This window comes from Spinacia oleracea, chromosome 1, assembly GCF_020520425.1.
Source record: "Spinacia oleracea cultivar Varoflay chromosome 1, BTI_SOV_V1, whole genome shotgun sequence".
Classification (NCBI taxonomy): domain Eukaryota; kingdom Viridiplantae; phylum Streptophyta; class Magnoliopsida; order Caryophyllales; family Amaranthaceae; genus Spinacia; species Spinacia oleracea.
In genome coordinates, this window is record NC_079487.1 from 133352851 (window position 1) to 133376340 (window position 23490).

General features: G+C 35.8%; 3 protein-coding genes across 3 annotated transcripts; 2 read left to right on the forward strand and 1 right to left on the reverse strand.

Moving 5' to 3' along the window:
• Nucleotides 1-1130: 1130 nt before the first annotated feature.
• Nucleotides 1131-7108, forward strand: LOC110799221 (uncharacterized). Its single transcript, NM_001426456.1, has 10 exons — nucleotides 1131-1727; nucleotides 2653-3132; nucleotides 3297-3454; nucleotides 3804-3887; nucleotides 3996-4048; nucleotides 4399-4480; nucleotides 4744-4851; nucleotides 5050-5173; nucleotides 5266-5351; nucleotides 6550-7108. The coding sequence occupies exons 1-10, from the start codon at nucleotides 1337-1339 to the stop codon at nucleotides 6769-6771; spliced, it is 1788 nt and encodes a 595-aa protein (NP_001413385.1). The 5' UTR covers nucleotides 1131-1336; the 3' UTR covers nucleotides 6772-7108.
• Nucleotides 7109-7483: 375 nt separating this feature from the next.
• LOC110799228 (ribose-phosphate pyrophosphokinase 3, mitochondrial-like) lies at nucleotides 7484-11573 on the reverse strand. The gene is made up of 7 exons (NM_001426457.1): nucleotides 11086-11573; nucleotides 9726-10041; nucleotides 9532-9627; nucleotides 9334-9402; nucleotides 8549-8677; nucleotides 8112-8211; nucleotides 7484-7835 (listed from the first exon to the last, which is right to left on the reverse strand). Exons 1-7 carry the CDS (start codon nucleotides 11460-11462, stop codon nucleotides 7702-7704), a joined length of 1221 nt encoding a protein of 406 aa, NP_001413386.1. The 5' UTR covers nucleotides 11463-11573; the 3' UTR covers nucleotides 7484-7701.
• Nucleotides 11574-14485: 2912 nt separating this feature from the next.
• Nucleotides 14486-21800, forward strand: LOC110799230 (glutamate--glyoxylate aminotransferase 2). Its single transcript, XM_022004450.2, has 14 exons — nucleotides 14486-14896; nucleotides 16008-16204; nucleotides 16635-16700; nucleotides 16791-16908; nucleotides 17680-17761; nucleotides 17883-17970; nucleotides 18130-18288; nucleotides 18718-18891; nucleotides 18993-19124; nucleotides 19920-19985; nucleotides 20094-20158; nucleotides 20418-20509; nucleotides 20617-20773; nucleotides 21478-21800. Exons 2-14 carry the CDS (start codon nucleotides 16091-16093, stop codon nucleotides 21608-21610), a joined length of 1446 nt encoding a protein of 481 aa, XP_021860142.1. The 5' UTR covers nucleotides 14486-14896; nucleotides 16008-16090; the 3' UTR covers nucleotides 21611-21800.
• Nucleotides 21801-23490: the final 1690 nt, after the last annotated feature.

A 23490-nucleotide genomic window follows, 5' to 3' on the forward strand; every position in this document is an offset into this window, starting at 1 on the left:
ACTTCAAATGACTTTAAAAAATATATATATACGGAGTATATATTATTATGAATATTTCTAGTATGCAACATTATATTGATTGACATGAACTACAACATCACCCAATAATTAACATGGATTTGCATGCATAATTACATCGACATGAACTTATGTATCTTAAGCTCTGTTTAGTTTGGTGTAAAACGTTTTCATTTTAAAATGATTTTTCATGGAAAATATTTTTCAAGGTAAAATACAATTTCAAACTAGTTTTCTTTTGTTTGGTTCCTTAAGATTAAGGGGGAACTTAACTTAATTAGTTTTCTTTTGTTTGTCCGTATTAAAATTGTTATCTTGGTGTACAATAAATTTATTGTACACCTTATGCGTAAAAGATAATCTAATTTAGAAAGGTAGCTACATTTACTACTTGTATGTCACTAAGTATTTCATTTGTCTCTCAACGTTTTGTCTAAAATCAATTGATTGTATATAGAGCTATATAAGTGAATTAGGCTCCGTTCTATTGGACTTATTTTGACTGAACTTATCTGAACTTGACTGAACTTATCTGAACTTAATTTATCTGAAAAAAACTTATTATGTCTGAAATAGACTTATTTGTGTGTGAAAATGTCTGAAAAAAAAATTATTTTTGCTGAACTTATATTCTGAACTTATTTTATCTGAAATAAGTCAAAATAAGTCGAACAGAACAGGGTCTTATTCATGTTTACATTTTATACAGGGGCAATATACGTAAAACTCACACATGCACTTAGAATAAGAAATCAAATAGTTCGACATATTCAGTTACGTGTTCTTTAAGCCAATTTCGCCCAAGTAACTTCAAAAACTATCGACTATTAAGTTGTTTCAAAAACAGACTAATGAGCGTGTTTTATTTGGTGAGGTCAATTTCGATTCGATTCTATTTCGAACCACCCATTCTAAATAATTCGGTTTAACTTTGATCCGATATGGAGTACTTACTTTTTTTCTTGATAGCAAATAAGGAGTACTTACTTACCTTGATAAGTTAAAAATAAATCCAAAAATAACTTCATTGATTAAAATTCGAAATAATCTTACTCCATCAAATTTAATTAAATGGCTAAATGCCATCCTTACAATAACTCACAAATTCACAATCTTTACCTTTTCGTTATTTTATTTCCCCTCACCTATATTGGGTACGGAGTAGTTGGGTATTATCGTCGTCCTTAATACTTACCCTTTGTTGCCGTTTCTGCATTTCGCGACTCCCTATAGTTCTTACAGTAGTGCCCATATCTCCCATTTTTGGACCTTCATCCAAACAAAAACCAGAGGCGAATACCAACAACTACCAAAAACAATGAAACTCTTGCTAAATCCCGATCGAATACACCCGTTGACTTCGCCTTCGCCGGTGCCGGCGAAAATACCCACCGCTAAAACCAGCAAACCTCCGTCCCTTCAATTATTTCCGGTTAAACTTCACCGGCCGATTCTCCGGCGTTGCGGCTTCACTATTAATGCCGTGATAATTGATTCAATGAAAACGGAGGAGTTCGGAAATTTCGGATTCACCGATGAAGACAGCGTTCGAAACCCGGCGTTATCGACGACGTACCGTCGTCCGGACATTCCTCGGCCAAATCAGACGGTTCTAGAAGCTCAAGGTAAAGTTTGCACTGGTCCTACCCAGTCGAAGCCCCTCACCGAAGACCAAGCTATGAAGGTGTTAGATACCATCTTAAAATCAGGTCCAAATTTCTGCTATTCCTCTCTCATTCTATCTCCAACTTTTGAAAATTTTAGTTTCTTCTATGCTTTCCGTATTGTGAAGTTATTGTGGCATGTTTGGTAGGCAGTAATTAATGGCGGCAATGAGAATGGATGAATGTGTATGTAAATTTTTGAGGAAAGTATATCCTAATACACTTGGGCGTTCTTAGGATTATCATGCTATGGAATTGGAAGTTGTTGGAACACCAATCGTTTGTTTTCATGATCATTTTGTATATGTAGTAGTAAATTTAATTGGAAGTTGATTGTTTTCACTTGATTTACAATTGATTTTGGCACTGAGAGTTCAAGAGCATATATAGATGATGTGAGGGAAACTAATGCCCAATCTTCGACAGTGGATCAAGTTATTGAATATCCCGTAAAATTAATACTCCTTCTGATCCGTGTTTGGTTTAGATGTTGTATACATGAGCTAGTTATTGCATTGAGTTTACCACTAAGCCATAGTAATTATACATTGCTATTTTAAACGGGCAAATAGTTGTGCATTTGTTGATTCAAGTGGGTGCTTATTGTTTGAGTTGCAATAACAAGAACGTGTTTTAGTCAATTACATTGGAAACTTATTGGGATTCTGTGAACTGCATAGAAGTAGCTGAATATGTATGAACTATATATGTTCTCCGAATGTCTCCTGTTAGTCTGTTACTAACGTAATCATGGTCAGTTAGTATAGTGAAAATTAGAACACATACAAAAGATATGCCTACGGGGAAAGAAGATGGCTGCTTTTGATTGTTGGAGTTTAAAAATGACAAGGGTAGCGTACGGGGGTTGTGAAGTTAATTTCCAGAACAGTTCTCTCACTTTAATGTCAGACCCATCATATTGTACTATTCCATTTCTCTGAATTCACACTGGTTTTCTATGGATTATCAGCAAAGGGGGAACTCAAAGATGATGATAAGGTTTCAAACGCACAGCTTGGTGCCTTCTTTGCGGGAATGACTATTCGAGCTAACGCCTTTCCTGAAGCTACCCAATGGAGTGAAGGAGAAAGGCGAGCCATGAATGCTTTCTGGCCAGAGCTAGTTCGAACTCTTCCACATGATGTAATATTTATAGCTGATCCTGAAGGATCTATAATGAGTATGGGAAGTTGTGTTGGACCACATTATACAGGACAAGATGCTAGGGAAATGAGGCTAGTTGGTGCCTTACGAGAAGTTCTTGCTGGAGGTCATCTAGGATACGAGGAGGTTCAAGGCGTTCTTAGAGATGTTCTACCATTGGATTCTGAAGATAAAACAAGAGGGGTGAGCGAGTCACTACTTTCAGCATTTTTTATAGGTCAGCGCATGAACAGGGAAACAGATCGGGAGCTTAAAGCGTATTGTCTTGCGCTTGATGATGAAGTTGGTAATGCCCCTCATTTGACAAAAATATGGGGCTGATGCTCCATTGGCATATCATTTAGAAGTGTGTTTTGCCTGTTGCTTTAAAGAGAAGGGTTTTTGGTAAATAGTTTATTTGGTTCATCATCTCAAATGCACTAGTTAATTGTTTTATACCTGGATACTTAGGTCCTCCTCCAGTTGCTGATGTGGAATTCTTGACCCATTATGGCGAACCTTATGATGGAAACACACGCTTTTTCAGGAGCACGTTATTTGTAGCTGCTGTGAGATCATGTTATGGTCAATCATGCTTGCTTCATGGTGTGGATTGGATGCCACCAAAGGTAAAGTTGTTTTTCATATGAGATAGAGAGATAGTAGGACTCTGTAGGAGCAATATATAGTGGTGTGGCATTCCACCATTTAACATCCATGTCTGAAAAAACTTAATTTTTCATCTGACAAGCTAATAGGGGCAATATATAGTGGTGTGGCACTACAGAGTATTTAACATCCACGTCTGAAAAACTTAAATTTCCATTCTGACAAGCTGTATTTTGATCTCACTTTCTTTGATCTTTGTTCGTTGTGGCTGCATTGCGCTATTTCAAAATGCATTTATTTTTGATGCTTATGTAAGTGATTCTTTTGCTCAGTTATTCTGCGCTCATATGCTTTTAATATTTTGTTTAGGGTGGAGTAACTGAAGAACAAATGCTGCAATTTATGGGGGCAAATACACACTTGACAGCACTGCAGGCAAAACAACTTATTGAGGTTATGTGTTATTCATTGCTATGGTTTTATGACAATGTGAGCTTCCAAGTTCCAGCTAGGTCGTTGGACTTAGCTTCATGATATTGACTTCTCCTTATTGTTCATCAGGATGAAAACTTGGGCTTTGCATATGTGAGTCTACGAGAAGTTCGCCCATCTCTGTAAGTAACAAGTTCTATGTATATTTGTCTGCATGGGAAAAACTATAAGTGCCTTTTATGCTGTTGTGACTCTCAATCAGAGTACAGATTTTAAGGAGTGACAACACTCAAGTATAGTAAACTTTAAAGTGTAGAGTCAGTTGATCTTGCCTCTTGAATTTTATCTCGAAGATACGTACATCTGACTATGGACAAAACTTTACTGACCAAAAGCTACTGAAGTGTCCCAAAAAGTGTTTGACCTACCTATGCCCCAGTTAGGAGGCTATTTACCATTTGTCTGTGGTAAGTCATTGCTTTTTATTCGGGTGATGTCAAAACTAATGGCCAAAACTTGTATCTTTCTGTAGATACTCGTTGGTGGGATTGAGAGAACACATAAAGAAACGTCCACCACTGGCAACATCTGAAAAGATTCAGCAGTTTGTGAGGGTAAGTTTTGAGTTATCTACTTATTGGCATTGCTTGAGATTGGGGTTAAGATTTATGTTTACATTCTCGTAAGCATTTTCTGATGTACCTTTGTAAATCCATTGAGAGCTTTTGTTTTCTGAATTACATTTTTTTCATGGAGTGTCATAAGTAATATGCCTACATCAAGTCATCAATGGACATAATTGGTAGCATTTTCATTTGTAAATGATTAAACTAGTCTACCCTAAGATTACAAAGATGAAGTTAAATGATTTGAACAGGCTCGAGGAAAGGAAGCAATTGTTGCAGGATTTTATCACGAAGGATATGAAGAACCACTTTTAATGCTTATGAGAAGAAGAGGCATCCATGCTGGTCTAGTTGTCAAGGTGAGAATGATTTGTTATTTTCACTCGAATCGGTATCTTGGCGTTGGTCTGCTCTATTTCCTTTATAGACACCAATTAAGAATTGGTCGTCCAAATGGTTCTAGCTGAGTATGCATATTTGTTGGGACATTATCTACTTATGGCATATGGTTGTTCGAGTAAGAATCTCCATCTTTATAATTCAGCTATCTGTTGCAGGGTGAAGAAGGAGCACTTTCCATGACAACCAGATTACGGCAAGCAAATTCATCAAAAGGACTTCCAGTCAACTATTGTTCAGGATTTCGCTCATTGGTCAATGGAGCTGCATTTGAAGCAGATGGTGTGCTATATTTACACCAACTCTTCATTATTTTGTACTTGTTAATGGCTATCCGTGTTTCATCTGTAACATTTTAAGCTGAAATGCTTCAGGTGTGTCGCGGGAGGCTTTCCGTATGGAAGTGAACGCAAAAGACTATGGTTTTGAGCCCTCTGATACCCCAAGAACTGATAGATCGGTAAGGGAACTCATTTTAAATCTTATTTCTGGTATTTTTACTGTCGAAATTTTTTCATGCTTGAAAGCTTGCGATTATAAGATATAAATTGCATGTTCTATTTTTCCTTATCTTGAACAGTTTCAATTCGTTAGAGAAGATATCTGTCTTGAAGTAACTGTTCGATTGTCCACCTGTGTTTTATTAACATAGGGCGCAAGGAAACACCTACACGATTCCAAATTGAATCTTCTTGTTCTTTTGGATTTCCTGATAAGCAGCTAGTATATTTGAATTGTGTCGGCAGTTCAACTTAAATTATACTAATATGAAAATATGTTGGCACTTGGAAAAAGAGTGAAACAGAGCCTTGGAGACAGTACCTTATTATTGATGGTCTGATGGATTTGAATAACTATGCGTATATTGAGTTGGACTAGTTCAAGGCATCTTATTTGTACCGGAAAGTATGTGCAATGCCCAATGGTGTATTATACTTGGGGAGTTGGGGAACTGTCGTCTTTTTTTTTCGTTATGCTAAAATTTTGTCGTAAGTTTTGAGTTAAGTAGGTTGGAGTTTTTCATGAATGTGTTTGAAAACTTGACACTAAAGCTCTGTTTGGTAACCACTTTCAGTCACCTTAAACGAGTAGGTGCCAGACACGGATATATTCCACGTACGTGTCAGACACGACCATTTTATGAAAAATCTTGTCAAATTTTAGCTCAAAATGAAGTGCCCAAGTGTTGTTCCATTGTTCAAGTGTCGAGTATTCAACACGGATGCTGTCGGTGAAATGAAGAGGCGGAGGTCGTAGTACATAGTTTACATGTGTTTATTTCTGTTGGCCTGTTGAAATAGAATGGTAAAAGAATTCACAACAGTCCACACTAACCACCGTTGAAACAGAAGGGTAAAAGAATTCCAGTTTGTGGTGCTTTATCATATCAGGTCAAAAAATTTCCATCTCTACACCCAAGTTTGAACCATGGACAGATATTGGTGAAGGAAACAGAGGTGGGGGTTCTCTCCCTTTCCCCCCCACACGTAGCCACTTAACCCCCCCACTCCACCCCCAAAAAAAAGAGGAAGAAAGAGATTTACCTTTCTAGCACTCTGAGAAGCTATATTTCTTTACTATTAGAATATTGGAGTTATTTGCAATCGATTCCTCTTCCATGGATATATGACAAACCATGAACTGTTGGCTAAGTGCAGGTAGCAAAGAACATAGAGATTGGTATAGCAGCACTTCGTGGAGAAAAGGGCCCCGCATATGACCGGATTGTTTTAAACGCTGGAATTACGGATCATTTATTAGGTTGTGAAGGTGCAGAAGATATTATGTCAGCTCTGGATAGAGCTAGAGAAGCCATTGACAGTGGTAAAGCCCTGAAGAAGCTTCTGAATTATATCAAGATTTCTCATAGAGTGAAGTGAAAGGCTCTCTGAAATGTTGTTGTTTTGTGTACATTAAAGCCAAATGTGTAGTTTAATTCTTTCATTGTTTCCCATTTTGTAATAGTCTGCTAATTTGGTATCCTTGAGATAGTGGTTTAGGCTTCAAGGTTACAATTTCTTTACAAGGCTGAAGACCGACTGTTATTTTTACTTTTGGCTCATCTTTCAGGAGTATTTTCCTAACTTGGAGAGTCAGAAATTTTGTTACCGTATTGTAAGATTGGAAATTGTATATGCATTTGACAGTTGCAATGACACATTTGTTTTGTGATACTTAGGAGCATCAGTTCGGCCAAGGATAAAATGCATGATAGGGGTCATTTATGGAATTCCGGGATCTTATATGGAGTATTTTCGGAATCTTACGGGGAGTATTTTCGGAATTTTACAGGGAATATCTTAGGCTCTGTTTTGTTTGACTTATTTAATACAAAACAAGTTCAGTTAAGTTCATAAAAAATAAGTTTTTTGTTTTTTACATCTCATACACAAATAAGTTTATTTAGACAAATTAAGTTTGTTATCAGATAAAATAAGTTCAAATAAATTCAGATAAGTTAAGTTACATTCAGACAAGTTCAGATAATACAAGTTCAGACAAAATAGGTCCAACAGAACGGAGCCTTAAAGTTTATTGGGGGTTGAAGTTACTCTTGCATTCAGAATCAAGACTGGATTTTGGATAGATTGAAAAAGAATTTGAAGACTATATTTATGTTATCTCATAGAACTTGGCTGTTTACACAACTACTAAAATGCTGCCAACAATTTACAATCTATGAAAGACCAAAAAACTCTTATAGATATCAGAAAAATATGCAACAAATCATATTGACAACACAAAATCGTTCCAGGCGAGTTACAACCCAGTCTATGCTCTATTATTATGTGCTAATTTTAGCAACATGGTTAAATCTGAAGAGCAGCAGCTATGGATCCGGCTAGGCTAATGACTTCAAAAGGAGGCCTGTTCTTCACCATCTTCACTGTCAGGGGACAAGAATCTGTAATCCAGAAGTGTGTCATCCCCTCCTCAGGGCAACCTGTGGGAGTCGGATTGTGAAAATGCAAATACACACAATTTAACACCAAAAACACGAAATAGTAAATTGACGTCTACTGTTGCTAAAAAAACGCCACAATTGATTAAGAAACAATTATCCTACAAGTACTTATTTCACATCTCCAACCATACCAATTGTATTTCTTTAGAATTATCAATGAAGACTGATATTGGAAAGTAAATAAAAGTTCGATTTACTACTTCGTATTATTAGAAAGTCATTTTTTTGGGGGATGGCTGGTCGAAAAGCACATACCTGCAGTATCAGGTTTAAAGCGTTCCCATGATTTGTTCGGAAAGATTCCGTGTGTGACGTATGCACTGACCTTTGCAGCTCCATGAGCAGCCAATACTTTCTGTAGGACATTACAAAAATAAAAAAAACAAAAAAAAAACAGGACAAAACGAATATTAACACCTCTTATATCCAAAGTGTAGCCTAAAAACAAAAGAAATATAGAAACCATGATACCTTTAATCCCATTCATTTACTTAAATAATTAATAGTCTTGTTGATTTTTTTGGATTAATTATCACTGGAGTTGAGATGCTACTGGGATAAGAGTAGTTGCCAGAGATGGCATATAACAACAACGCAAGAATGAGATTTAAAGAAGAGAGATACACAGTAACATAGACGGCAGATGAGATCCAATGCATTAGAAAGCAACTAAGGTTCACAAGAGAATGTACCTGACATTCTATAAGGGTGCCACCCGATTGTACTAGGTCGTCAACAATGACAACATGACGACCTGTTGGGTCACCTTCCTTCAGACGAACAATACGTTGATCACCTTCTCGAACTTTTGCACACACAATCTGGACATACGTTGTACAATGAGTATCAGTCATGCCAAAAACTCAAAACAGCAATAAACTTCAACAGGATCATCCAATCCAGTCTTTTGTTTTGCAGATACTAAGAGTAAGAGCTGAATGTGTCACAGAGGGGTCATTCTGAACACTCATTAGCAGTTGAGGTAGAAACTACATGGTTGCACCTTTTCTACCCTTTCCCACTATAATGTATATGAAGAGTTAAGAGCTCAATCTGCAGCAACTCAGCTACAAAATAGTCTTGCTTAAATCTTTAAGTCCCATAAAGTGAACGGGTGGTCAGTATTTCCTTCCTCTAGTTCAATAAACAGAATAAAATCCCTCGCTGTAGCCGGATTTATGACTACTCTTTCAACTCACTCAGACACGAGTAATGAGATGTAATAATTATCTTGTACTTTTAATGTGTTTCTTACAGGCATCAGCTATCGCTTGACGTTCAACACGTCAAGAATAATAATTGGAAAGCATTTGAGGAAGAAAAGTATTCTTGAAACATTGAATAGACAAGGCTAGATAAGCATGCGGCAATAAGTTAAACTACATACTCGGTATATGTGAATTAAAGTACTTCAACATTATAAGTGGGAAGACATACAAGTTTCAAGAGAAGTCTTAAAAACAAGTAACATATTTACCATAGGAAAATGTTGCAGCTGCTTATGAAACCGTTTCCATGCACCATCATCAGGAAAAGCAATAGTTATCTGAAGAAAACAAGGAAAAACACACCATAAATACCATGTCTCCTATTCTCACAAATTAGGTTAGAGGACATAACTATTTTGAGAAGATCATTCAAGAATAAATAACATTGGATAAACAACAAACCCTACGTTGTCAGAATCAGGAAGTTGTTGCAGCTTCTTTTTTAGCAAAGGAATTCCACTCTCGAAGCATGGCAATATATTATCCCCAAAGTAAAATCTTTCCTAACACATGTAAAAAATAATCAAAAAATATAAGTTACACTATAGTAATGAAAAGGCGTTATGGTGAGGATTGCATAAGAGGGGGCTGCAATGCAAACCTGCAAGGCATGTATATCGAATGTCACCAAGCTGGTAGGTCCTTCCCTTGAAATTGGTATATTTGACAAAATCCTAGCAAGAGTGAAGGCAGTTGCAACATCCCCTTCATCTTCCATCCGCTCAGAAGTTCCAGTAGGAAAAAAGGGAAGGACAAGTTTGAAGGAGGCAACAAAAAGCTTTGGCAGAGCATATATCACTGACAGTTGCTCAAATATTACACCAGGGGAACTGAATGATGCCAAGAAAGCGACATGTTTCCCACGTATACCTTGAGCATTAGATATGAACAGGTTCGGGAAGCCATCTTCAAAAGTCCTAAACACAGAATAGTTATAATACTGTGAGATAACCCACCTAAGAATGTCTACCACTTTGAGAGATGCTAACGCAAAATGGTGATATTTCAAGTCTACGTAATGAATCAAAGTAGCGCGGAAAATTAGGAATCCTAGGTCAGGGAAGATAGAAACCCGACAAGTATTTCCAGTTTTTAAAAATGATGTGTGACTCTCCAGGAAAACTAACTCTTTCCGAACTCAGCTCTAAACCCAACTAAAATTTCTTCATACTTACAAATGTTAAAGGAAGTCATTTCCCTTCTAGTAGAATCAAAAATCAAGGTTGCGTACTACAAAAAATTACCAAGGTGGATAGCAAACAACCAAACCAAGCTTTTCGGAGTTGATGAGGTCAGCTATACCGGCAGTTCGCCACAACGAATCCAGCATCTAAAATCCATTCAAGAAGATTGTAAGAGTTCAAAAGCTGAAATCAACTAGTGTAGCTGAAATCAACTTATCAAGTATTGCTCTCATATGCTCCCATTCTAAATCTTGAATATTCAACTTTTGAGGATAGCATCATCTTTAACCAAATGTCATAATTTGGAAGTTGCAAACTTGAAATGCTCTTTACTCCCCAACTAACGTTTCTCATTATTATTTTAGGATCTCCCAAAAAGTTCCAATTTCTTTTAACAGCAAATCAAACAAGAACTTCATTGGTTGTTTGAGGAATGCATGCTTCTTGTAGGAGCAAACGTGTGTATATAGTTTTCTCACCAAACTATATACAAGACCTTCAATGTTGAACGTTTTGTACATAGTTTTCTCACCAAACTACCAAAAAAAAATACTTATTTTTTGGTAGGTAAAAAGTCATATGTAATTGAGCAATCATTATCAGGAAGCAATTTCAATTGAGCAATCATTATATCAGGAAGCATTTTCCCACATTCCTTTTCCGAATAAACCTGTCAAAAACTGAACCAACCAATACTAGTATACTACTACATTATAAAATTAACTCATTGTTAAACCAGAAATTATACAAAAGTATGAATAAACTCATAGAATGTACCTCCAGGAGATGCTACGAAGTTGAATTGCGTCTGATTGAGCGGCGATTCTCTCAGCAAGAGCTTTAGTTTCAGGGCAATAGAAAAGGCAAACCTTCTTCGAAAACTCGACGGAATTCTCCTGATTTGAAGACATTTGAAATCTGCGAGAATTGGGGACGATTTGAATTGGGTTTAGTTTAGAAATGTGATGATCGACATTCATCCATTTCCGTCGGTTTTGGAAATCGCATCGGAATGTGGGTAATCTTCTTCTGATCAATGGAATTGATGGGTTTGAGGAAAGAGAAAATGAAGAAGAGGGTTTTAGGGTTTCAGAAGAAGAGATGGCGGGGTTTTTGCAGGGTTGGAGAAGATGGCGGTGGGGGGTTGCTGCCATTTGGCGGGTTGGTGGTTGACTGGTTGCTAAGCGGATGAACCCCGGTGCTTCGGAGTTTGTTAGATGGTCTTGTCTCCTTTGAGGGGAAATTGTAATTTTAATTCTAATTTTATTTTGCTCTCTTCGTTTCTAAATAATTAGAGTTACAATCGGATTTTCTGACTTTCATGTTTGTAGAATAATAAGTTGTATAATCACATTGATTGTCAAAATTTGCTATATAAACCACTAAGGCCCTGTTCTTTTTGGCTTAATTTCAAATTTCAGTTCAGTTCAGTTCAGTTCAGTTCAGTTCAGTTCAGGAGCATTCAGTTCAGTTCAGTTCAGTTCAGTTCAGTTCAGCTCTAAAGAACAGGGCCTAATTCAATGAACCGTCAATTGAATTCATGATTTGTTAAAGTGATAAAATACTGAGTATAAATATGTTAGTAATTTTGATTCTGAAGGCTTGTTTAATATCACCTTTGGTTTTCAGTTTTGGGTTATATTAATTTCAAATTCATGTGATTTATGTGAAACCATGAAGTTAAAATTAGTCAAACTTATAAAATCCTGTTGAATTTGGAAACTGACAAGAAAAATTGGGAACAATAAAAGGCAACAAACAGGGCCTTAGCGATATAATAGATTTTTGTTTCGCAAAACATTATGGTGTGAACAATGTACATGAATCTTTTTTTTTTGTTAAAGTTCTTAATTGTCTCGTTTCCATCAATAATCAATAGAAAACATGCTTTTACAAGTGAAAAAAAAAATACTAAAAGAGATAGGCTCAAATTCAAAGGGATCTTAAAACACAAGACACGTGACAATCTTTAATATGCTTGTTATCCAAAATACTTGTCGAAGTTTGTTAGATTGTCTTGTCGTCTTTTTTTGGGGGGGGGGATTCTAATTCTAATTCTAATTATCCCTTTGTTTCGAAATAATTAGAGTTATAATAGCACTTTCATGTTTGCAAGAAATGGCTGGACAATCACATTGATTGGCAGAATTCGCTATATAAACCACTAATTCAATAAACCGGCAATTGGATTCATGATTTGTTAGAGTTATAAAATACACAAATATGCTTGTTAGCGATCTTATCCTTGGTAAAAGTGTTGATTCTGAAGGCTTGTTTAACGGAGTATCACCTTTAGTTTTCAGTTTTGGATTTTATTAATTTCAAATTCACGTGATTTAGATGAAATTATGAAGTTAAAACTAACCAAGCTCATAATATCATGTTAAATTTGAAAACTGTCAACAAAAAAAAGTTGGGAACAAGAAAAGACAACGAACAAGGCCTTAGCGATATAACGGATTTGTGTTTGACAAAATATTCTGGCGTGAACAATGTATAGGGAATTTTTGTTAAAGTTCTTAATTCCCTTGTTCCATCAATAATCAATGGAAAACGTGGCTTTACAAGTGAAAAAACATCATAAAAGAGATAGGCTCAGATTCAAAGAGACGTTAAAACATAAGACATATGACAATCTTTAATATGCTTGTTACTCCGTATTTAAATCTATAATACTAACAACACAAAATAAACAATTCAAATCAACATAATCAATAGTAAAACTAATTAATTACAATGGATTTAGAAGGGAAAAAGTTTATGCAAATTTTCAGATAGGAAAATGATTCAAAATAATGTATACCAAGATTGAGTTTCCAGTAAAATTAGACGTTTCTAATTTGGGCCGATTTGTCGCTAATGCATACCTTTAAGGCCTTACGATCAATGGCATCGGCCTATCACCCTGGATTTCCTTGGTTATCATGCTTAGGAAAATTTTCTCAGTCCAAAACTCTGGTCCAAATTGCCCTATTTAGCAAGATTTGGCCCAATTAGAGGTGTAATACACTAATGAACTACACGCTATTAGCAGTTGAAATAATATTAGACATATTTTCATTTAGGGAGACAATTTACTAATTATCCAGGTCTTGCAAAAACGCATAGGTGGAAAATCCAGTTGTTTATGGATAACGTCAAATATCTGCTAACGCATTTTGACAGTTAAAGGCACGTCATATCTACAAAGAAGCTAATCGTGCAGCTGACTATGTCGCAGCCCTGATCATTACATTCTGACCCAACAAGATATATACCTACATGTATATAGTAAAATTTCTTATTTTATCTCTTTAGATATATTATGATATAATTTTGAGACAAAACTGTCCTGCTTTTTGTGTACTTTCCGTTACCAAAAAAAAAATCTCGTGACATCCTTGTAACACCTTAATAGATTGCGATATTTTTTTTAAAAAAAATGTAGTCACGACTAATAACTTATCCCTAAAACCAAATACATTTCTTTAATTTATCCTCATTCGTACTAACATATGAATTTTTGCCAAGAAGACATTCATCACGATACTAGTCCACAACTAAGGGTACTTGCCTCTTGCGAAGCCTTGATAAATTCATTGAGAAAAGAAGATACATTTATGCTTAATTAATCGATATTGAAATCCTATAGCATCAAATAATCAACTATCGTTGAAATGTTTATATCCATACAAAAAATTGTCTAATATTAGTTGATAATTAAATTTTGAACAACGGGTTAGAGGATCAATTCTTGGCCCCTCAAAAAGTTCAGCGAAAGATCTTCCATTGTTTATTATTCCTCAATTATATTTTTGTACTTATTTTTATATCCGAGCCACCCCGTATAGCAATATGTGGATCAATAGTGATAATGGATACCCAACTCTGTCATAACGAAAGCGGCAAAATAATATTTTCCTAATAAAATCAACAAAATGTAAATTTCTTTGATGATTTTTCTTTTAATGTAGCAAATGATATAAACGAGATTTGATATCGACTTACGACCTCAGCGAATAATCTAGATAACATTCACATACTCATTAAACAACAAAGTTAGAGTTTCCTACGACGATGCCACGTATTAAAGTTTTGTTACATTATTGTATCATTCGTTTGTGGACTTAATATCAAAACTAAAAATGTCTTTTGCAAATCACTAAATACCATACAATGTTTTTTTTTGTCTCAAAATGGATAAACCTTGTAGCAAAACAAGTTTCAATACAAGCCAATAAACTTTTTCTAGCTTCAAACTACACCACACTTCCCCCATTCACCTTTATCTCTTTGTAATTCCTCTCCTTCATTGAAAACCAATTTTGTTTTTTTTTTGAACTAATCGAAATGAAAATATAAAATATATTTAATTAAATTATCTTTAAAAATTTTGGTGGATGTGGTCTTACTGTGTTGCCACGTAACAGTTTTCTATGCTATGTTCCAATTTTTATTTGTTTTTTTATGACCGTGAATTGTATTTTTTATTAATTTTGTAACTACTAAATAAAAAAGTTTCTTTTTTTTGAGTATTTTTTTCTCTACTTGTAAGATTTCACGAGCCCAAGGTTTTTTTGGCCACTTCACTCTAAGCAAGAACTCTCAGGTAATCTACTCCTACACTAATTTGAAGGTTTAGTTTTGTTAAAAGTGGGATCTTTATGATTAATTTAGGAAATTTTCTTTGTGATATTATTGATAATTGATGGTTAATTTGTTATTTTTTTAATATTTGGATTAATAGCACTAATTTAGGAATTTTGATTAATTTGTTTGTTGAATACGGAAATGCATGATTACCCGGTGGGATTTATGTATTGATTTTCATTAAATTGGTTTTTGAAAGATTGAATTTAGTGATTAATTACATGATTACACAGTTTTTCGAGGTTTGGTTGGTTGTATCAGTTGATTATGATAAAATGGCTTAATGATTGATTAAATTACCAGTGAAATTAGGAAACTCCATTAATTAAACCTGTTGTTGTTTGGTAACGATTGATGAAACTTGGAATTAAGGGTTTGTTATGCACAAGGGGATGATTTGTGTTAACCATATCCTAATTTTTAGGGGGTTATTGCTGCAACTTCAGTGATTGATGCCATAATTCCAGTGCTGCTGGTTTTATGGTCCTTAAATTGGTTTGATTTTGGTATGTTGCTATCAATTTTCTTGGATATTCGAGTTCGTCGAAGAAGATATCTTTGATCATCATGACTGAATGACTGCTTGGTTCTTGTGTTTTTAGGCTAGAGAAGGGGGGCAGAAATGACCCATCATCTCAGTATTTGGCTGGAAATTCGTTCATTTTGTTTCCCTTTGTTTCCTCGTTTTCCGTTTTGATGCTCGTCCTCACAATGAAATGTTCTTTTCCTTTATCGAGATCCGACATCCCCATCTCCTATCTAAAGTGATCTGTTTGATTAGTCCTCATGCCAACATGCTTAATTTATTTCTGATTATGTATTGCTTCCGATTCCTTTCATTGAATGTGTAGCCAGTAATCCCTGAATGTTCTTGTCTTCTTATGATGATTAAGCATGTAAAATTGTCCAATGGAGTTCGCGGTTTGTAGGATAATGGCATGCAAAGTGATGTTTCAATATATAGACTTCTAGCCTTTGTTGTTTGTGATCAAATCTGTCTATTGTTATTGCTCGTGTATTGTCTATCTTTTATTCTGAAATCTAATATGACTTCTACGGTTGAATTTCAGGTTTATGACCTGAGCTCATATAACTGGCTGCTGTTTAGTCTCTCTTCTTGAGTCGAGGGATATTAGCTTGAGTATTGGCCAAAATGTCGAAGGGACTGGACTATGAGACATTGAATGAAAATGTCAAAAAGTGCCAGTATGCTGTCAGGGGTGAGCTGTATCTTCGAGCTTCTGAGCTCCAGAAAGAAGGGAAGAAGGTAAATTGAGTAATGCATTTGTTTTGTACTCAATTCTCTGGATATATTGAGACTTGAGATCCCGCTTGAAGTATGATTCTTACTACTCGATGGTACACCTTCTGAAGGTGTTTAATGATTCTTTATATCACTATATTAAATGATAAGCTTTGAAGACAGGTCTTTAACTGTTTGCTGATTGCTCAATCTTATGTTCAATTTGGTCAGCACTCTGTTTAATGGCATGGTATATGGTTGAAAAAACTGAGCTCATATTGTGATTAGTTCATTAGTCACAGGGCATATGAGTTATGGGTTCAGTGCTGAACTATGGCCTGAGTAAATTCTTCTGCATATGTTTCTTTCTAGGGATTCTAATTTAATTCTATAATAGGGTTCCTGTTACACACTGATCTACTCTTGTTCTCTAACTACCGTTGTAACAATGCAGATCATCTTCACAAATGTTGGAAATCCTCATGCATTAGGGCAGAAGCCATTGACATTCCCACGCCAGGTTATATTAGTTTCACTTTGTGGTCTTTGACCATTCATTATTTCAGGTACTTAAACTTGTTTTCTAACTTTAGAAGATGTAATCTTCCAGGTGGTTGCTTTGTGTCAAGCTCCATTCCTACTTGATGATCCTAATGTCGGACTTGTATTCCCAGCTGATGCAATTGCAAGAGCTAAGCATTACCTTTCTTTGACTTCAGGCGGTCTTGGTACATCTCTAGCTCTTATCTCCTCTTACTGATATAATGATCAAACCAGAGAAGCTACAATTATCTGAAATCATGTGAAAATATTGTTTCATGATGGCATCCATATTCTTGTCTAGTGAAGTTGCATGCACCTGACCACCCTAATCATATCAATAATGGGATTTTGCGTTACTTTGTTGATCTAATATCAAATCAACCTGCATCCATCACCCAAATGAAGCTCATTAAAGATGAGGAGTAGCTATTAAGAACTTAGGTCTATTTTCTTTCACTGGGAAAAATGTTGATGACACTGCTATTGTCCAAAATGATGCTGGTTGGACCCTGGTTGGCTTAATTATTCATTGTAAACTCTTTTGATACATCAATACATCAATACCTTGTTGTAGGCTGCCTTCTTCTGTACACTTATATTCCGTACTAATTTCTTTAACCCTTATACCTTGCTGATTCATGCAAATCATCCCACCCAATAACCCAACTTTACCCTATCTTCATGTAAAAAATAAAGTAGAATCTTCTGTTAGATTTTTTTTTTTATCCTTGTTTTCTCCTCCTCTCTGCACATGCATGATTTAGGAGTAATGTGTTTTGACTTTTGTCAACCAACATCTTTCATATTACCTATCATCTGTTCACCTCTCTAATTCTATCAGCTTCTAGTTGATTTCAGAACCTTGCAAATTGCAACTTTTGATGTCAGGTTATTCTGTGGTTCATGAAATGGGGTATGTACGGAGTATAACATTTCTTATTATGCTATTGAATTAGGTGCTTACAGTGATTCAAGAGGGCTTCCTGGCGTAAGGAAAGAGATCGCAGAGTTTATTGCAAGGCGGGATGGGTATCCAAGGTGATTAAACTGCATGAAGTTCATGGCAATGCTATTTATTATCCAGCACTCGAGCCTAAATATGTCTTTGTACGTGTGATTGTTGATCATATGGCTAATGTTGTATTTTCCTGATTTACAGTGATCCAGAGCTCATTTTCCTAACCGATGGTGCCAGTAAGGGAGTGATGCAAATTTTAAATGCTGTCATTGGAGGCCAAAGTGATGGGGTAAATCTTTTTCAATACTAGGAGTATTTTTTTGAATTTGTATTATTATCCTTTCTCTTTTACCGGCCATTATTTCCTCTTTTTTATGGTAGTTATTTATTTATTTTTATTTTTTATATCTTTGATTGATATTTATTTATTGGTTTGTCTTTCTTTCAGATCTTAGTTCCTGTTCCACAGTATCCACTTTATTCTGCTACAATATCGTTGTTGGGTGGTTCTCTCGTCCCATATTATCTGGAGGAGACCGCAAACTGGGGCCTTGATATCACTAATCTCCGTGATGCAATTCGGCAAGCCACATTTAAAGGGATAAAGGTAAGTATGCTTTGCTAAAATTCTTGTTTGCTAAAAGCTGATAATTTTTTTTAAAATACAATTTAGTCATAAAGTAATTTGTAGCAAAGCTGTTGCTGATGCGAGTAATAGCTATTCCTAAAAGTTTTATCCTCTTTTTGTTAACTGATTAAGTACCAGTAGTTAGGAATGCCAAAAGTTAAGGATCTAAGTCGAGGTCATGACTGATGTGCCGCTGCTGGAATATGTGCACCAAGTGCTATGGTCATCTCAGCTTACTGCTGGAATACTAATGTTCCGTTCTGGTTCTATATGCCTGATGCAGTGAATATTTGACCTTTTCAAATTAGATTGGTTGTTCAACTTTGTCATGTTTTTGCAATGAATATGTGTGTGTGGTCACGTTTTAGCAATGAATATATGAACTTCTCAAACCTTGATGTTGGTCAGGTACGTGCAATGGTTATTATAAACCCCGGAAATCCTACAGGACAATGCCTTAGTGTAGCCAACTTACAAGAAATAGTGAATTTCTGTATCAAAGAAAAGTTGGTCCTTCTGGCTGATGAAGTATATCAGCAAAACATATACCAAGATGAGCGCCCCTTTATCAGTGCAAGAAAGGTATATCATACGGAATCCCTCTGTAGTTGAGAAAATATGGTTCAGGTTCTTTTTCTTTCCTTCCAAGAACTTAAAATTTACCTAATTTTCTTTTCCGAAAGGTTTTAATGGACATGGGACCACCAATGAGCAAGGATCTTCAGCTTGTGTCTTTCCACACAGTGTCAAAAGGATATTGGGGTGAATGTGGACAGAGAGGTGGATACTTTGAGATGACAAACATTCCTCAACAGGTTTGTATTTGTCAAGTTTTTGTTTGGTTCAATTCATTGCATCCTTAATTTGTTAATATTGACAGAGCTTCTAAATGTATTTTACATGGAAGTAGTGAGTTCTTTTGGTGAATCCAATTATAGCTTAAACATCATTGACTGAGTGATTCAAGGAGCTTTAGATACTGTCGTCTGTAGATATTCTTAATGATAAATACGGTACTCATTGTTAAGCTCGCTTACAACAAGAGTTTGAAAGATCTTCAAATGAGTTTTTTTGTGAGAAAGAGGAATTTGAAATAGGAACTTTTACTTGGGATTTAAATGAAAGTACAACATATTGTATCAATTTACTTGGAAGGAAGAGGGAGTCATCAATTTAAGCTGCTTCGGGTTGGAATAATGTAAGTTTTCCTGTCAGGTACCCCGAAGTTTTTGCTGTTTAATGAAAGATATATTCTATTTATTTTCTTTTTGGTAGGAAGGAAAACAATATAATATTATAATTGACAAGAATACGTTGTATAACATAATTAGTGACTTTTGGAGACCTCAAACTCAAACATAAAGCAACCTTACCACTAGTTTTCTTTGGATGAAAAGAGTGGTTTGATGACCGATGATAACTTTAGCAGTCATCAGTATTTCCTAAAGCCTTTCTTTTTGTAGTTACCAAAATGTTAACAATCATTTTCTCACTGATTACAAGTGGAATACTTTCAGTTTCCTGCTTAACTTATACAGTATGTTTAAGGGAAAAGCAACTCTGAGTAGAAAATGCATATCTAATTCTGATTTTGTTGTTCTCTGTTGCAGTCAGTTGATGAAATATATAAGATTGCTTCAATAGCGCTAAGTCCCAATGTACCAGGGCAAATATTTGTAAGTTTCTCAAACTTGTTTGCAGTTTTCGATACTCTCGTTTTTCCATGGTTGAGGTTCTGGATCTTGTATGCATAAAATCACTGTTTTCTTTTTTCCCTTTGATAGTTAGGATTGATGGTCAATCCACCAAAGCCTGGGGATATCTCATATCTTAAATATGAACAAGAGAGGTAATTGGTCATCACTCATTCATTTACCTTTTGAATGCATGTACTCTTCGTTGCTGTTCTATTCACAATTTCCTTTGCGAGAAAATCACTGTTATTAGAAAGAACAACTCTCTTCACAAGTTATTTGAGATGGCAAAAAAAGGAACACATATAGGAGTAGGAAGTGTCATGCAGAGTTTTGGAACAATGATCTCTTTTGCGTGGGAAATTACAACTTGTGACATTGAGTTATGCACTTATATGCAATAATTTTTTGCAGCAAAGGGATTCTGGAATCATTGAGAAAGAGAGCGCGAATAATGACAGATGGATTTAACAGCTGTAGAAATGTTGTCTGCAATTTCACAGAAGGTAAACACAATAATGTGTCTGTGTGTGTGTTTATACTTATAGAGCGGGTTCAGGTTCTTTCTTGTTCTGAACAGAAACTCATATAGAAGATAAATGGTTTGATGCAGGTGCAATGTACTCATTCCCTCAAATATGCTTGCCACCAAAGGCAATAGAGGCTGCCAAGAAGGCTGGAAAGCATCCTGATGTTTTCTACTGTCTCAAGCTCTTGGAAGCCACCGGCATCTCCACTGTTCCCGGTTCAGGGTTTGGGCAGAAAGAAGGGTACTTTACATTACCAACTTTTTTTATTTCTATATATAGCATGCAATGTTGGATTTCAAAGTTCAAATCCTTTTAATAATTCCAAAACCCCATTTTGCAAGATCCTAATATATGTCTTCTGGTAAAGATGGTTGTATCCGGGCCGGGCTTCAGGTAACGGGCCGGGTCCATGTGCTGTCGGGCCTGGCCGGGTAGTCGTGTCTAAGCCTTGTTTTACTAAATTTAACGTGCTTTGTCATGCCGTGCCATGTCGTGCTTTTTCCAAAAAAATGCTGCCCACGGCCCACGATTCGTGCTCGTGGCGGGCCGGGTTTTTTTCGTGGCGGGCCGGGTCGGCCCACAGCCATCTTTAATTTTTATATATACTCTTCCTGTTCCTCCTATAACCTTCTAAGTACATACTATCAGAGAAGGATGGTTTCAATAAACTATCCTAGAGTCCAAATGCAATCTACATGAAATCTTGTGTCCTGCAATGATTCATTTTGTTTGTTAGCCTTTTTAGTTTTTACTGCGGAATCTGTTCAACTTGTGAATATACATCATTTACAGGCTTTTGAAGGCCTTTCCTAGGGAATTTGGCCACCTGAACTTAAAATTACCTTGCTAACCCCCACCCAAACAAAGAAACAAGTTTAATTAAAACTAAGCAATGTGATGATAATGGTGTTGAATAATAAGCTATTATTTTCATTGTAAAACAGGGTTTTCCACATGAGGACTACCATCCTACCCGCTGAGGAAGAAATGCCTGCTATCATGGAAAGCTTTAAGATGTTCAATGACGCATTCATGGAGCAGTACGATGACCAACGAGCAGGATACTCAAGGATGTGAAGTTTTTGTAAGAGATTTCTTCGAAATCCCTTACTTTTTATATGTTCATTGTGAATGAATCAATGTATACTTCCCCCCCTTCCTTCCCCAAAAGAACCATGCTTGTAAAATTTTAACTCGAATTTGATGCAAACCATAATTCCAGACTTTGTATGATTTGTAAACGAATTAGTCGCTTTGTTTTACTCAAGTCCCCATTTTCCCTCCATAAGGACCATAATAATGAAGATCATGTAGCAAGTATTATGTACTAGTATAATACATTAGCATGTGAAGTTGTCAATTGGCGTTGTTCAGGTTATCAGGTTCAAAAATTAGCTAGTTTCCTTTGCAGATCTTCAATCTGCAGTTATTTTGAATTGCTTAAACTGGAGGAAAGGATGAGGTGTTTTGAATGGATGGTAAATGGGGTGACGGATTTAGTTGGTTAAATTACACTATCAACATGGCTATTAATTTCGTACAGGAATATATAGGATTGAAGTCATTGAGCTAGAATAAGGAAGTACGGTAGTACTGGATTACTATTTAGATTATTTTTTTTCCAGAACCCATGGGGAGTAAACTACCATATCCAGAAACCAATTCATCAACTAAGACGATATTTAGTTCACGTTATTTTTACTTATTTCGGGAAAAATAATTTCAGGTAGTACAATTTGTTACAACAAAAATAAATTCAGGTGAATAGAATGCAATTCACATAGGACAACAAAATAAATGAAATGAATATGCATCTTACTACCTTAGGTTGCTTCTTGTAGTTCACAATCTCCAAAGACTTTTTGGTTTTCCAAAGGATAGTGATCAAAGCCATAGAATCGTTGGGTAGCTTGTTGTATCAACTTCCGTTTGCCTTTGAGTAGAAACTAGAAAAGTAAGGTGTGTAACTTCACTTCTACCCAATCACTAATGTCAAACACCTCTAATTAAATCATACAATTAATTAAGGACCATTTTGAGTGTTAAATTATACTCTCTTTGATCCCAAATATAGTTATGACTTTGATAATAAGTACTTCAACAAATATTGAGATGATTTTAGTCCTTAATTAATACTCGTCTTGTTTTTATCCTATGTTTTAAGGATATTGAGATGATCATTACAGTCGTCGTTAATAGTTGTCTTACGTACAAGAGTAATTCTTTAAAGTTATATATACTTTGGATTCGAAGTACATACTTTTTTTTTTTGTAAAGGTAAGAAGAATAGTACATTAGGAGACCCTCCACACGAGGGATACTCCTAAGTAATCACTATCTAAAATGCAAAGTAATTGGGGACTATTACATGAGTCAATACACATAGTGTTGCTAATTGGGTGACCAATATTTGCTATTCAATCTGCTGCTCGATTAGCTTCTCGGTAGATATGCTTAATTTCCCAATTGTCGAATAATTTGAGAATATCATGTATGTCTTGAATGATGAAGTGGAGTTTCCACGGGATTTTTCAAGTTCCTTTAATTGCGTTGATGACCATCAGGTTGTCTCCTTCAATGCTTAAGTGCTTGATGTTAAGTTTTTCCGCTTCTTGAAGTCCTTTGTGAAGAGCACAACCTTCTGCCATGAAAGCTTGCGTAGTGCCTAGATTGTAACTTTGTAAGTATGAATACTGATAGGGGCACCGTTATTGTCGCGAATAATGTACCCAGCTGTTGCTGATGAAGTTTTGCAGGATCCATCGAAATTGATCGAGTTTGAAAGTACCCTGAGGAGGGGGTACCAACGAATTAGAATAGGAGGATTATGAGTAACAGTTGTGCGAATGTGTGAAGTGAGAGGGGTACCCTTAAGTTAATACAGGTCGATATTAGTTCGAAACTGTCATTCTTTGAAGGCTATATTGGCCTTAAAGAAGACTCGAACGACATTAATT